Raw genomic sequence first — 14,780 nt, 5'->3', positions numbered from 1 at the left:
CCTAATAAACACTAAGTGCATTCTGAAAGTGAAGTGACTGTCACCAGTTCTGGGTAATCCAGCATCCCTCCTTATACATTCCCATGCTTAGCAGAATTTGTATCCTTGAAAATTTACTATTATTTTTAAGGTCTCACTGGTTGAAAACCACTTGGCTGGACTGGAAGGAAGGGCGCTGGCGGACATGTTTGACTTCCTGTCTAAAGAGCTTGTGAGACTGCAGGAAGAGAGGAGGATCCATGCTTTTGCCATGCTGGCCGAGCGGCAGCGGAGGATGCGAGAAGCTGAAGAGAGTGGTCGGCGCCAAGTCGAGCAAAGGCGCCTGCGGGAGGAGGACCAGATATTTAAGGAGGCAAGTGGGGCTGCAGCTGGATGTCTGGAAGCTACTTGTAAGGAGCCAAATCAAACCAGAGGAAACTCATGATATGAAATGGCACTTGTTTTTTGTTTTTCATTGTGTTCTACAAATATGTATTGAGTTCCTACGATATGCTAGGCACTGTGGGATACTTCGGAGGGGAGAAACCAGACATGGTCCCTTTTCTCCTGGAGCTTAATTACTGTCTAACATGCAAATATGTGTAGAATTAGAAAATATAGTAAGTTTCCTGAAGCAAACAGGTGGGGCCCAGTGACACATTTTAAACAGGTTACCCTGCTTGCTGTGTGGAGAATAGGTTGGAAGGAGGACAGAGTGGAAACAAGGAGATCAGGAAAGAGGCTGTGGAAGTGGTTAAGGCCAATGAGAAACAGGAAGAAGTCAAGGAAGATGTCCAGTTTCTGGCTTAAGCAACTGGGGAGATGATAGTACTGTTTTTTGATGTGGGAAAGCGGAGCATGGAATTAATTTAGGGGCAGGGGTGGAATCAGGAATTTGATTTTTATTAGGTTCGAGACATTCTAGTGGAGGTGTCATTTCAGCAGGTGGATCAACAAGATGGAATTTAGAAGAGAGGTTTTGGCTAAAGATATAAACTAGAGCACCAGGTTGGTAAATTGGAATTCTGACCAAGACATAATGGGTATGAAATTGCAAAGTGAGCAAGATGTAAATTCAGAGGAAGTTCAAGGAGCTGGTAATATCTCAAAGCACTCACCCTCATCAAGAATAGAAGAGCTCAAGCGTTAAAATTGGAGGGGATTTATGAAGAAGATTCCTTTAAAGCGAACTGTGCTATGACTACCCATCCTACTCCCCAACACACACACACACACCAAAACACACCCAGAGGTTGGTTTCTTTTCCTGTAGTCATTGCGAGCTTGATATGTATTCTTTCATTTAGGGTGTCTGACCCCCTAAGAATGGAGAGGAGGGGAGCTGGGCCAGCTGGCTGCTTTGGAGGTGGGCACACATGAGGTCGTATGGGTGGCTAGCACACCCAGAGTATGTCAAGGCGAAGGCTGTGTGGGGGTCTCCCCTGGACCAGATGTGGGCCACATGGGAAAGAGAGAGAGAACCAACCTGGACCTTAAAAAATTTCCTGTCGAAGAGGGCTGTCTGAATTGTATGTGCGGATACTCAGTTTAAAAAAAAAAATGCGTCCATTTGAGATCTTCTTACTTGATCTGAGATTTTCAGGATTTACCCAATTCTTATGGAATTAGGATTGATTCATGAATAGTATTTGTTGTGTGTGTGTTTCAAGTTTTTTTTTTAAACCAAACCGATTGCTCTCCCTCTACACAGCTTAAGAATTTTTGAGTTACATATGGTCAGTGGCAGATCATCTACAATGTGTAACAGTCTATAATCCATATTCTAGCTATTTATGATTGCATACTTAGGAAAACTGAAAAGAAAAGGGAATGTTTACCATAAAATCATGACAGTAGAGAGGATCTGTGGTCAGGAAGAACCCATAGCGGCCTTCTAGAATTCTAGCAGGGGCTGCATGGGTACTGGCTTTCCCCTAATTCAGTGCACAGTACATCTCTCACTGTGCACTTTTGAAAATGTGTGTTCTAGTTCACAATTTCAGAAAGCTTAAAAAAGCAGCAGTCCAGCATATGATAGTTCAAAAATTCATCAGAGACCCAGAATCCTTCTAGCTTTCTACTTTTCTGTCCTTGAGGCATGGTCCTCATGGCAGTTTAAGATGACTTCTGGTGCTCCAGCATTATGTCCCCATGAAATGAGAAGTGAAAAGAGAAAAAAAAATAAGCTAGGTTTCTCCCTTTAAGAATCCTTTCTAGGTGCGTATGAGTGGCTCAGTTGGTTAAGTGTCCAACTCTTGGGACGCCTGGGTGGCTCAGTTGGTTAAGCGACTGCCTTCGGCTCAGGTCATGATCCTGGAGTCCCGGGATCGAGTCCCACATCGGGCTCCCTGCTCTGAAGGGAGTCTGCTCCTCCCTCTGACCCTCCCCCCTCTCATGTGCTCTCTGTCTCTCTCATTCTCTCTGTCTCAAATAAATAAATAAAATCTTTAAGTGTCCAACTCTTGATTTCAGCTCAGGTCATATCTCAGGGTTGTGAGATTGAGCCCTGCCTCGGGCTACACGCTGGGGCTACACGCTGGGTGGAGCCTGTTTAAGATTATCTCTCTCCCCCACCTGGTTGTGCTCTCTCTCTAAAAAAAAAGAATCCTTTCTAGAAAGTGCACAGATGACTGCCTGTACTCCCTCAACCAGAACTATGGTTACTAGGAAATGTAATCTTTATTCTAGACATGTGTTGGCGCAGCTAAAACTCAGGGGCTCTGTTACAAAGAGGAAGGAGAGAAAGGACATTGGGAAATACCTCTTAGTTTCTGCCACAGTTGGGTAGTTTGACCAAGTCACATTGCTGGAAAGAACAAAGCCAGCATCCAAAATAGGGTTATTGCCTGAAGCCCATGATCTTTCTGCAGCATTGTATTGCCCACCCTAAGTAAGACCCATAATTCTAAAATGGGCTAGATGGATGGGGGCTGCCCAAAATGGGTAGGTAGGTGGGCTAGAAACTGACCAGACAGGAAAAAAAAAAAAAGGAATGATTAATGAGGGGACTATTGACTTAATGAAAGAAATAGGTCAGCCAATGTTTGTTCATTTTTTTGGTCTTGTTTACAGTAGTATTCCTGTTCTCAGTAACAGGGGTATTTTTATTTTTTGCAGGTGATTAAAGTTCACCAAAGCACTGTAACTTCCTATCTGGAAGACATAATACTGAATACCGAAGAGAGCACGGCAGAAGAACAAGCCAGGGCAGAAATTGAGAAGATGGCTGAGGAAATCAATGACATTGCTTATGAAATGGAGATTCGGTTGGTACAAGAGAGCAGATGGCAGAATGGACAGCCCATTTGCTGTTACTCATATGTATTTTCCAAGAGCTTTAGATTTTACCACCAAGGAGAAACAAGTATATATCTCCTGCTTCAGTGTCCATTGTTTTAATTGCATAACTCTTTAGAAGTCAACATGCCTAAACCTTTGTGAGGCAGGAGTGCTGGGAGTAGAATTTTCAGTTATCCTCTGCAGTCTGGATCACTAACATATTACTTTTAGAATACCACAAAGCATGAAAGCAATGTGAGTAATTATGTGCAATATTACTCCACTCCAAAGGTTTTGGCTTCCTGTATAAATTATATCTCTAACATTCCCTTCCTGGCAGGCAGGTTAACTGAAGAACAGGGTCAAATCTGAATCTGCATGAAGTTAACCAAGCCCATCAGAAGTACAATATTTCAGACAACTTAATCAAGGAAAAGGCAGTGGTGGGATTTGAGCAGTGGAGTCCCTTACACAAGCAAGGAGAACTTAAGTAGAAATCAGCAGCTCAAGGCAACAAAGGAAATTGTTTTTTTGTTTTTGTTTTTTTTTTAGTCGAACTCAGCTTCAGTCAGAGGAGATTGTTGCTGAGTTAGTTTATAGTTTCCTGATCCCAGAGGTACAAAAGGACTTTGTCAAAGAAAAAGGTAAGCCAATATAATGCTTCACTTTGAAAGATATAAACTATTTTCAATATCCCTGAGATTTAAAATGAGCAGAAGTAGAAGAAATTTCTGAAGGAGAATCACCGAGTTTTCTTATTTCAGAGCTTGTCAAGTTCTCTTCATGCTGTCTGACTCCAGAATATAATCACCTCAAGTATAGATGGGGTGCAGTTCTAGTAAGTGTGACAGAGTATCAAAAGCCAAACCTTCAAGAGGAAGTTCCCCAAAGAGGTGTATTTTGTGATTTTTTTTTTTTAAGACATAAAGCAAATGTTGACAATATGCAGAATTTTCAAACTGTACTAGCCTTTTGGAGGTGGGACACATACAAAGTGGGTGTTGGAAAGCTGAGTTGCTTGAAGGGCTTAAATCTGTTCTGCTGCTCTGCCTGTGCCACAGATAACTTCTGTTTCTGCCAGGCCTGTATCTAAGTATAAATATCTGCACTTACTGGTCAAAAGTGGCATGTTTTGAAGACTGATGCTTTTAGTCAATAGAGAAAGTAAAAAAATTATCTTAAAAAATGTTCTTGGGGCACCTGGGTGACTCAGTTGGTTAAGCATCTGACTCTTGATTTCGGCTCAGGTCATGATCTCAGGGTCTTGAGATCAAGCACCACGTCTGGCTCCACACTCAGCATGGAGTCTGCTTGAGATTCTCCCTCTCCCTCTGCCCAACCTCCCCCCTCAAACCCCCCCCCCCAAAAAGAATACTTTTCTGGAGCTTTCAGGCTATTGGTGATAGACAGGTAACCAGAGAGAGGGGTGCAACCAGAAGATCAATATTTAAATGAAATAACTTCCAGGAAAGATAGCCAAGTGGGAAGATCCTAAGCTCACCTTGTCCCATGGTTACACCTAGATAACACCCACATCAGTGTAAATAACCCAGAAAGCAACCTGAAAACTGGCAGAACACACTCTCAACACCTAAATGTAGGGAAGAGACCACATCAAAAATGGTAGGAAGGGCGGAGACAGGTCAGGAATCAAACTGACCCATGACACTGTCCATGGGAGGGACACCGCGAGCATGGAGAAAGGAAAGCAACAGACCCTACACCAGATACCCCAGACACAGGGGACCTGCACTGGGAAGATGAATCCCCTTAACATTTGGCTTTGAAAACCAGAGGGTCTTAACCTCACAAGTCTTACAATCAGCAAGACTCAACACCTGGAACTTTATAAATCAGCGGCTTGGCTCTAGGAGAGCCAGAGGGCAATAGGAATCAGTCCCCACCCTTAAAGAGACAGCATAACAAACAAACAGCCCCACTGGGATACATCATGGAAGCAGCAGTATAAGTGTATGAGAAGGTTTACTAATCTCAGAACATGTGCTAGGAGATTTCTTCAAAAACAAAAGTGCTGTCAGGGCCATTTTCCTCCCTCAATCCCATTCTAGATAAACAGATACCTACAAGGACCAGCAAAGTACACACACACTCTCCACTTAGCTTGCTAACAATGTGCCCCATCCCCATGTTCCCCTTTGGATCTGCCTTCTCCCAACCACTCCACTTAGCAGGAGTTCATGTAAAGCAGTGTCACAAACCTGGCATTATGCAAGCAGCCCCAGTGTACCAGCACCACTCCAAACTGACTCCTGCCCCAAGGAAAGGGAAAAATAATCACACACACATTAGTTCAACTGTGAACCCAGCAGTGGGCAAATATCTGGTCTGACTGCAGGCCTCACCCACCAATGAAAGCCTCCCAGGGGTCAACGCAGGGAGAATGCCTGTAGTTCATTGTGATCACAGCTCTGGCAAACCTCTGTGCTGACCAAAATCAAGCCCATGGTAACCCCAGACTGGCCCTAACAACACAGGGACCAAACCCTGCCCACAATAGGCAGAGAAACTTTGCAGACAACTAAACTGAAGGTATATATGACTCAGCCACAACAATAGGGCACACACAACACACATAGGAGATACCCCTGAATGCCAGGGTCTGGTGAACAGGGGGCATTCTACTGCAGGGCACTATAGGACCACCTCTTCATATGTCCATGACTTTCAAGAGCCAGAGATGTAGCTGACTTTCATAGCACATAGATAACAGACACAGAGAGTTGGACAAAATGAGGAGACAGAAGAATGTGTCCCAAATGAAAGGACAGGACAAAAATCACAAGGAAGGTAAATGAAACAGAGATAAGCAATATGCCTGATAGAGAATTAAAGTAATGGTCATAAACATACTTACTGGAATGGAGAAAAGAGTGAAGGACTCAGTGAGACACTCAACAAAGAGATAGAAAACATAAAAAAGAACCAATCAGAGATGAAGAACTCAATAACTGAAGTTAAAAATACACTAGAGGGGAAAAAATAGTACCCGAGAGGAAGCAGAATACATCAGTGACTTGGAGGACAGAGTAATGGAAAGCAATCAAGCTGAACAGGAGAGAAAAAAATTCATTTAAAAAAAATGAAAATAGATTAAGGAAACTCAACCACATCATCAAGTGTAATAACATTTGCATTATAAGGATTCAAGAAGGAGAAGACGGGTGGGGGGGTGGAGAAAATTTTATTTGAAGGAATAAAGCTGAAATCTTCCCAAATGTAGAGAAGGAAACAGAAATCCAGATTCAGGAGGCACAAAGCACCCCCATCAAAATCAAAACCCAAGGAGGTCCACACCAAGGCACATGGTAATTAAAATGGCAAAAAGTAGTGCTAAAAATTTTTTAAAGCAGCAAGAAAAAAAAGTAGTTACATACAAGAAATACCCTGTAAGATAACTAGCTGATTTTTCAGCAGAAACATTTCAGGCCGGAAGGGAGTGGCATGATATATTCAAAGTGCTGAAATAGAAAAACCTGCAACCAAGAATACTCCATCCAACAAAACTATCATTCAGAATAGAACGAAAGAGGGTAGAGAAAGAGTTTGCCAGATGGACAAAAGTTGGAGGAATTCATGACCACTAAATCAGCCTTACATGAAATGTTAATGGGGACTCTGTGAATGGAAGGAAAGACCATAAGCAGGAGTAAGAAAAGTAGGATGCAAAAAACCTGTAAAATTAAGTATGTCTATAAAAATCAGTCAAGAGATTCACAAAATAAAAGGATATAAAGTGTGTATGACACCATATACTTAAAATGTGACAGGGAGAGGAATAAAAATTTAGTGCTTTTAGAATGGGTTCAAACTTAAGCGACCAGCAAGTTAATATAGACTGCTATTTGTATAAGATGTTACATATCAACCTAATAGTAACCACAAAACAAAAACCAGTAATATATATACAAAAAATAGAGAGGGGAATCCAGGTATATCACTAAAGAAAGCCAGCAAACCAGGAGAGAAAAGAGTAAGAGAAGAAAGAAACGGAGAAGAACTACAAAAACAACCATAAAACATGTACTTACTGATATTTGTTACTTACCTGTCAATAATTACTTTGAATGTAAATGGACTAAATGTTCCAATCAAAAGACGTAGGGTGATAGAATGGATAAAAAACCAAGACCCATCTATATGCTGCCTATAAAAGACTCATTTCAGACCTAAAGACATATGCAGATTGAAAGTGAAGAGATGCAAAAGCATTTATCATGCAAAGGGAAGTGAAAAGCAAACCCGGGTAGCTACACTTAATTCAGACGAAGTAGACTTGAAAACAAAGACTGTAACAAGAAACAAAGACACTACATAATCATAAAGGGAACAATAATCCAACAAGAAGATACAACAATTGTAAATATTTATGCATCCAACATGGGAGCACTCAAACACATAAAGCAGCCATTAACATACATAAAGAGAGTAATTGATAGTAAAACAATAATAGTAGGGGACATTAACACCCCACATAATCAATGGATAGATCATCCAAAGAATAAAACCAAGAAAACAGTGTTTGAATGACACAGTGGACCAGATGGATCTAAGAGATACTCAGAACTTTCCATCCTAAAACAGTGAAATAGGCATTCTTTTCAAGCACACATCGAACATTCTCCAGAATAGATCACGTTAGGCCACAAAATGATTCTCAACAAATTTTGAAAGTTTGAAGTCATCTTGTGCATCTACTCCAACTACAATGCTATGAAACTAGAAACCAACTACAGGAAAAAATCTGGAAAGAAGACACATACATAGAGGTTAGATAACATGCTACTAAACAATGAATGGGTCAACCAAGAAATCAAAAAATACATGGAGATAAATGAAATGAAAACACAATGATCCAAAATCTTTGGGATGTAGCAAAATCTGTTCTAAGGAAGATTATAGCAGTACAAGCCAACCTCAAGAAGCAAGAAAAATCTCAAACAATCTAACTTTACACCTAAAGAAGCTAGAAAAATAACAAGCAAAACCCAAAACCAGAAGGAAGGAAGTAATAAAGAGAAGAAATAAATAAAAGAAACTAAAAAACAAGAGAAGAACTCAAGGAAACCAGGAGCTGGTTCTTTGAAAAGATCAACAAAATTGATAAACCTTTAGCCATACTCATCCAAAAAAAAGGGGGGGGGGGAGACAGAGACAGAGAGAAGACTCAAACAAAATTAGAAAAGAAAGAGGAGAAATAACAGAAACCGAAACAAAAATAACAGAAACAGAAATAATACCACAGATATAGCAAGGGTTATGAGATTATTATGAAGAAGTATATGCTAACAAGTTGGACACCCTAGAAGAAATGGATAAATTCCAAGAAATATATAACCTCTCCAAACTAGATCAGGAAGAAATAAACAATTTGAAGATTGATCACCAGCATGGGAGATGAATCTGTAATCAAAAAACTTCCAACAAAAGTTTAGGACCAGATGGCTTCACAGGTGAATTCTACAAACATTTAAAGAAGAGTTAATACCTATTCTTCTCAAACTATTCTGAAAAATAGAAGAGGAAGGAAAGCTTTCAAATGTATTTTATGAGGCCAGCTGTACCCTGATACCAAAACCAGATAAAGATGCTACAAAACAAGAGAACTACAGGCCAGTATCTCTGATGAACATAGATGCAAAAATCCTCAACAAACTATTAGCAAACCAAATCCAACAATACATAAAAAAAATTTCACCACAGTCAAGTGGGATTTCTTCCTGGGATGCAAGGGTGCTGCAATGTTTTCAAATCAATTAATGTGATCGATCACAACAACAAAGTATAAAAAAACATATTTCAATAGATGCAGAAAAAGCATTTGACAAAGCACAGTATCCTTTCATGATAAAGACCCTCAACAAAGTAGGTTTAGAGGGAATTTACCTCAACATACTAAAGGCCATCTATGAAAAACCCACAGTGACATTATACTCAGTGGTGAAAAACTGAGAGCTTTCCCCCTAAGATCAGGAATTAAAACAAGGATGTCCACTCTCACCACTTTTATTCAACATAGTACTGGAAATCCTAGCCACAGCAATCAGAAGAGAAGAAGAAATAAAAGGCATCCAAATTAGTAAGGAGAAGTAAAACTTTAACTATTTGCAGATGACATGATAATATAGAGAGAAAAACCCTGTTAAAGACATGACCAAAAAACTATTAGAACTAATAAATGAATTCAGAAGGGTTGCAGGATACAAACTCAATATGCAGAAATCTGTTGCATTTTTATACATTACTAATGAAGTAACAGAAAAAGAAATTAAGAAAACAATCCCATTTACAATTACACCAAAAAGAATTAAATACCTAGGAATAAACTTAACAAAGGAGGTGAAAGATCTCTACTCTGAATACTGTAAAACATTAATGAAGGAAATTGAAGATGACACAAATGGAAAGACATCCCATGTTCACAGATTGGGAGAACAAAATTGTTGAAGTGTCCATACTACACAAAGCAATCTACAGATTTAATGCAGTCCCTATCAAAACACCAACAGTATTTTTCACAAAACTAGAACAAATAATCCTAACATTTGTATGGAACCACAAAAGATCCTGAATGACCAAGGCAGTCTTGAAGAACAAAACTGGAGGTATCACAATCCCAGATTTCAAGATATGCTACAAAGCTGTAGCAATCAAAACAGTGTGGTACCAGCACAAAAACAGACACATAGATCAATAGAACACAATAGAAAACCCAGAAATAAACCTACAATTATAATGGCTGACTAATTTTCCACAAAGGAGGCAAGAATATGCAATGGGAAAAAGTCTCTTTAGTAAATGGTGTTGGGAAAACTGGACAGCTACATACAAAAGAATGAAACTGAACCATTTTCTTACACCATACATAAAAATACACTCAAAATGGATTAGGGACCTACATGTGAGACCTGAAAACATAAAAATTCTAGAAGAGAGCACAGGCAATAATTTCTCTGACATTGGTCATAGCAACATTTTTCTAGATATGTCTCCTGAGGCAAGGGAAACAAAAGCAAAATGAACTATTGGGACTACATCAAAATTAAAAGCTTCTGCACAGCAAAGGAAACAATCAACAGAACTAAAAGACAACCTACCGAATGGGAGAAGATATTTGCAAATAACATATCCAATAAAGGGTTAGAAAATATATAAAGAACTTTTATAACTCAAGACCAAAAAAAAAATCCAATTAAAAAATGGACAGAAGACATGAACACATTTCTCCAAAGAAGACATACAGATGGCTGATAGACACATGAAAAGATGATCACATCACTAATCATCAGGGAAGTGCAAATTAAAACCATGGTGAGATATCACCTCATACCAGTCAGAATGGCTAAAATCAAAAACACAAGAAAAAAGTGTTGGCAAGGATGTGTGTGAAAAACAAACAAACCCTCATACCCTTATGGTAGGAATGCAAACTGGTACAGCCACTGTAAAAGACAATATGGAGGTTCTTCAAAAAAATGAAAAATAGAACTGCCAAATGATCTAGTAATTCCACTACTGGGTACTTACCTAAAGAATATGAACAGTAATTTGAAAAGATATATGCATCCCTGTGTTTATTGCAGCATTATTTACAATAGCCAAATTATGGAAGCAGCCCAAGTGTCCATCAGTAGATGAATAAAGATGTGGTATATATCCACAGTGGAATATTACTCAGCCATAAAATAAAAAAGAATGAAGCCTTGCCATTTGCAACAACATGGATGGATCCAGAGAGTATAATGGTAAGTGAAATAAGTGAGTCAGAGAAAGACAATTAAATGATTTCACTCCTATGTTAAGTTTAAAAACAGATCAAATCAACAAAGAAAAAAAGAGACAAGTAAAAAGAATCTTAAGTGTAGAGAACAAACTGATGGTTACCAGTGGGGAGATTGGTGGGCAAATAGGTGAAATAGGTGAAGAGGACTAAGAGTTCACTTAACATGATGAACACTGAGAAATGTATAGAATTGTTGAATCACTATATTATACACCTGAAACTAATATAACACTGTATTTTAATTGTACTGGAATTTTAAAAAAGAATAAAAAAATTAAAATTATCTTTTGTAAGCCTCAAATGTTTACAATAAAAAAAATATGGAAAGAGCACAGATGTCCATTGATAGATGAATGGATTAAGAAGATGTGCATATATACAATGGAATATTACTCAGCCATCAAAAAGAATGAAATCTTGCCACTTGCAACGACGTGGATGGAACTAGAGGGTATTATGCTAAGCAAAATAAATCAGTCAGAAAGACAATTATCATATGATCTCACTCATGTGGAATTTAAGAAACAAAATAGAGGATCATAGGGGAAGGGAGGGAAAAATAAAGTAAGACGAAATCAGAGAGGGAGACAAACCGTAAGAGACTCTTAACTCTAAGAAACAAACAGGGTTGCTGTAGGGGAGGGGTGTGGGGGTTGGGGTAACTGGGTGATGGGCATTAAGGAGGGCACGTGATATAATGAGCACTGGTGTTATATGCAACCGATGAATCACTGAATTCTACCGCTGAAACTAATAATACACTATATGTTAATTAAATTGAATTTAAATTAAAAAATTTAAGTGAAAGAACAGCTTGGTTATTTTTTACAAGGTTTCCATGTTGTTCAGGGGAATTCTGGACAGGTTTAAGAAAAGTATAACATTTCGGATCACCTAATAGGGATAAAGGAATGGTGGAGTTCTAATGCATTTGAAGAGAACAAAGAAATACCTTATTTTCCCATTACATGATTGTACTGTAATTTCTAAGCCTGAACCTTTTAGTGATAAGCATTTAGTTTGTTTCAGTGTGTTTTCCTATAATTAGCAGTGCTGCAAGCATATTATGCCTATCCTGCTCATGCTACTGACAGTAAATTCCCAGCAGTACGGTGCTAGAAATAGGGTATGTGCATTTTACTTTTGCTAGATACTACCAAATAGCCCCCACAAAAAGATTGTTCTAATTTATCAGTGATGTATGATAGTGCTTATACCAATAATATTTCATTTTTGGATAAAATAATCAATGTTTCTGTGTCACCTTTTTATAAAAGGGATCTTGTGTTTTCTGAATCTTTAAGAAAATATGCAACTCCTTTTTATTTTTCCTAGGTCCAAAGTGAGGTCAGTCTTCTTTAGGTCAATTCTAACTGAGGGAATTGAAGGAGGCAGGGAAATAGTGTTTAGTAGTTACTAGTTTGTGATCCCTTCCCCTAGCTTCTCTGGGCTCGGAGGGAAAGGAACAGGAGGAGGCACTTGAGCTGAAGGAATCCAGTGGGACTTGTCTATGGGGAAGCTGGGCAAGTCCTTAGCCTCTTCTCTTTGTATTATACCAAATGAAGAAAGCCATCTGGACAGGGAGCGCACACTAGGACCTTTTGTTTCTTAAAAGAACCATATGTGGGCGCCTGGGTGGCTCAGTCGGTTAAGCAACTGCCTTCGGCTCAGGTCATGATCCTGGAGTCCCGGAATCGAGTCCCGCATCGGGCTCCCTGCTCGGCGGGGAGTCTGCTTCTTCCTCTAACCCTCCCTCCTCTCATGTGCTCTCTCTCTCTCATTCTCGCTCTCTCAAATAAATAAATAAATCTTTAAAAAAAAAAGAACCATATGTATTATATATAGACTCTTTACCCCAAATTAAGGTACTATATACAGACTGTTTTGAGATATATCATGATTGAAGACTTTGAAGAGACCTGTATATAGATGTAAAATAACAGTAACTACCAACTTTTAAGTGCATGCTAAGTTCCAGACACTGGACTAAGCATTTAAAAAGTACCTATTTCAATTTCTTAAAATAGCTGGAGCTGTGTTCTCATCTTCAATTATGGAAATTAGTGCTTAGAGAGTTTATACAACTTACAGATGTGAACCATGGTCTGTGTGGCTCAAAAGTCCCATTCTTTCAACCGTACGACTGTGAAGTGGGAGTTGATTTATCCTCCGTAAACTCGCTGACACCTGAACAGCACAGAACCCGTAGTACTTCTTACCGTCCTTTACTGGCTGTATGATTTGGGGCAAATTACTTAATCTCTCTGTGTCTCTGTTTCCTTATCTGAAAATGGGGATATGATTCATAGTCTCTTTTAGGGTTGTGGGGTGGTTTAAATGGATATATGCCAACTGCTTAAAACAGTGCCTGGCACAAAGTAAGGACAAATGCTAAGTGCTAACGTTATCATCATCATCATGATTATCCCTTCCAAGGGAGATGGGATGCTTAATGTACTAATCCTTGATAATAAATATCCTCACAATATGGAGCAAAGACCACCTTTGAAAGCCATGAGCTCAGAAACTCATCATCAGTCAACAAGTATGCTCCATATTAGGAACAAAAGTTCAAAGAGAAGTGGGAGACAAGGTCTCTACCTTTAAGTCATTACAACCTACTTAAAAAACAAAACGAAACTCACACTGAGTGCTTCAGTGCTGTGTGGTTTTGTGGGAACTCAGGTGTGGCAATGGTGGATGTGGGCCGGCCCGGTCAGAGGAGGCTTCCTGGCGGAGCTGGGCCCTGAGTCGGGCTTTGCAGACACTCCAGTGGAGGGCAGCTGGGGGGGACAGCAATAGAGGCCAGCCGGGTGGGGAGGAGACTGACCGGACTGAACCAGAGAGTGGGGATGGGGGAGCAGCAGTGATCGACCTTAGGTCTGGTTGCCTCTAGAAGGCATACTTCTACAACAGAGAGCAGCTTATTGTTATTTACTCTCATCAGCTTGAAGCAAGGGAATATGTGGTTTACCCAATTTTCATTTCTGTCACTACTTTCTTGAAAATCTTTGGGAATGATTTTGTTTAGACTTTCAGAGTAAAATTTCTTGTCGCTTTGGCACAGTGAGGAACGCCCAGTGGAAGCATATCCTTGCAGCCCATCAGATCATCCACAGCCACACGGAAGACATGGTCAACAAGAATTTTGTGGCGCAACAGCAAGATGAGGAGGTCTCGGACGCTGGCAAGTCACCTGAGGAAAAAACTCAAAAATAAGAATCGCAGCTAAGGTGAGTTTGACTTTTTATCTGAAAGGAAGCAGAGGGGAGGAGAGGCCCAGCATCATTCAGCTCTCTGCTCTACTCCAACAACCCTAATGTGTTTAAGAAAGTGAAACACTCCCATTCAAATTGGCACATTTCATCTAGGTGATGGAACCTACTATTGAAATTCTTAGAGAATAGAGTTGACATTATAGCAATTGGACTTCTGTGTCCAGAAAATAGGATTCTGGGTAATTTTTTATGGGTCCTTAAAGCACATGATGGTATTTGATCACAAATAAAGCTGTAAAATATGTCCGTGTTATAAAAAGCAGCTTGTTCTTAGGGAGTAGAGAAGGAATCCCTGTCTCATCACGCTGGTTGTAAGCACAGCATGAGGCACAGCCTGTCCAGTTCTAGCCCAGATGCCTCCTGCAGGGCCCACCAGGAGTTGGTCTTAGGCTCAACCAAACATTCCTACTCACAAGACTAACACAGACAAGGTTCAATAGGAGC

The 14,780-nt window shown here is 39.7% G+C and overlaps 1 protein-coding gene across 3 annotated transcripts in view; it reads left to right on the top strand.

Moving 5' to 3' along the window:
• Positions 1-14,780, top strand: part of CFAP91 (cilia and flagella associated protein 91) — a 109,149-nt gene that overhangs the window by 84,559 nt on the left and 9,810 nt on the right. For all 3 annotated transcript variants that reach the window (XM_035000085.1, XM_035000084.1, XM_035000083.1), the window contains exons 14-17: positions 131-352; positions 3,096-3,244; positions 3,810-3,901; positions 14,126-14,291. In XM_035000085.1, coding sequence (XP_034855976.1) covers positions 131-352; positions 3,096-3,244; positions 3,810-3,901; positions 14,126-14,277 — 615 coding nt within the window. In that variant the 3' untranslated portion in view covers positions 14,278-14,291. The remainder of the gene's footprint in view (positions 1-130; positions 353-3,095; positions 3,245-3,809; positions 3,902-14,125; positions 14,292-14,780) is intronic.

This window comes from Mirounga leonina, unplaced genomic scaffold, assembly GCF_011800145.1.
Source record: "Mirounga leonina isolate KUSES-001 unplaced genomic scaffold, KU_Mleo_1.0 Mir_115, whole genome shotgun sequence".
NCBI lineage: Eukaryota > Metazoa > Chordata > Mammalia > Carnivora > Phocidae > Mirounga > Mirounga leonina.
The sequence above is the reverse complement of the archived record's forward strand: the minus strand, read 5'-3'. Positions and strand labels throughout refer to the sequence as shown.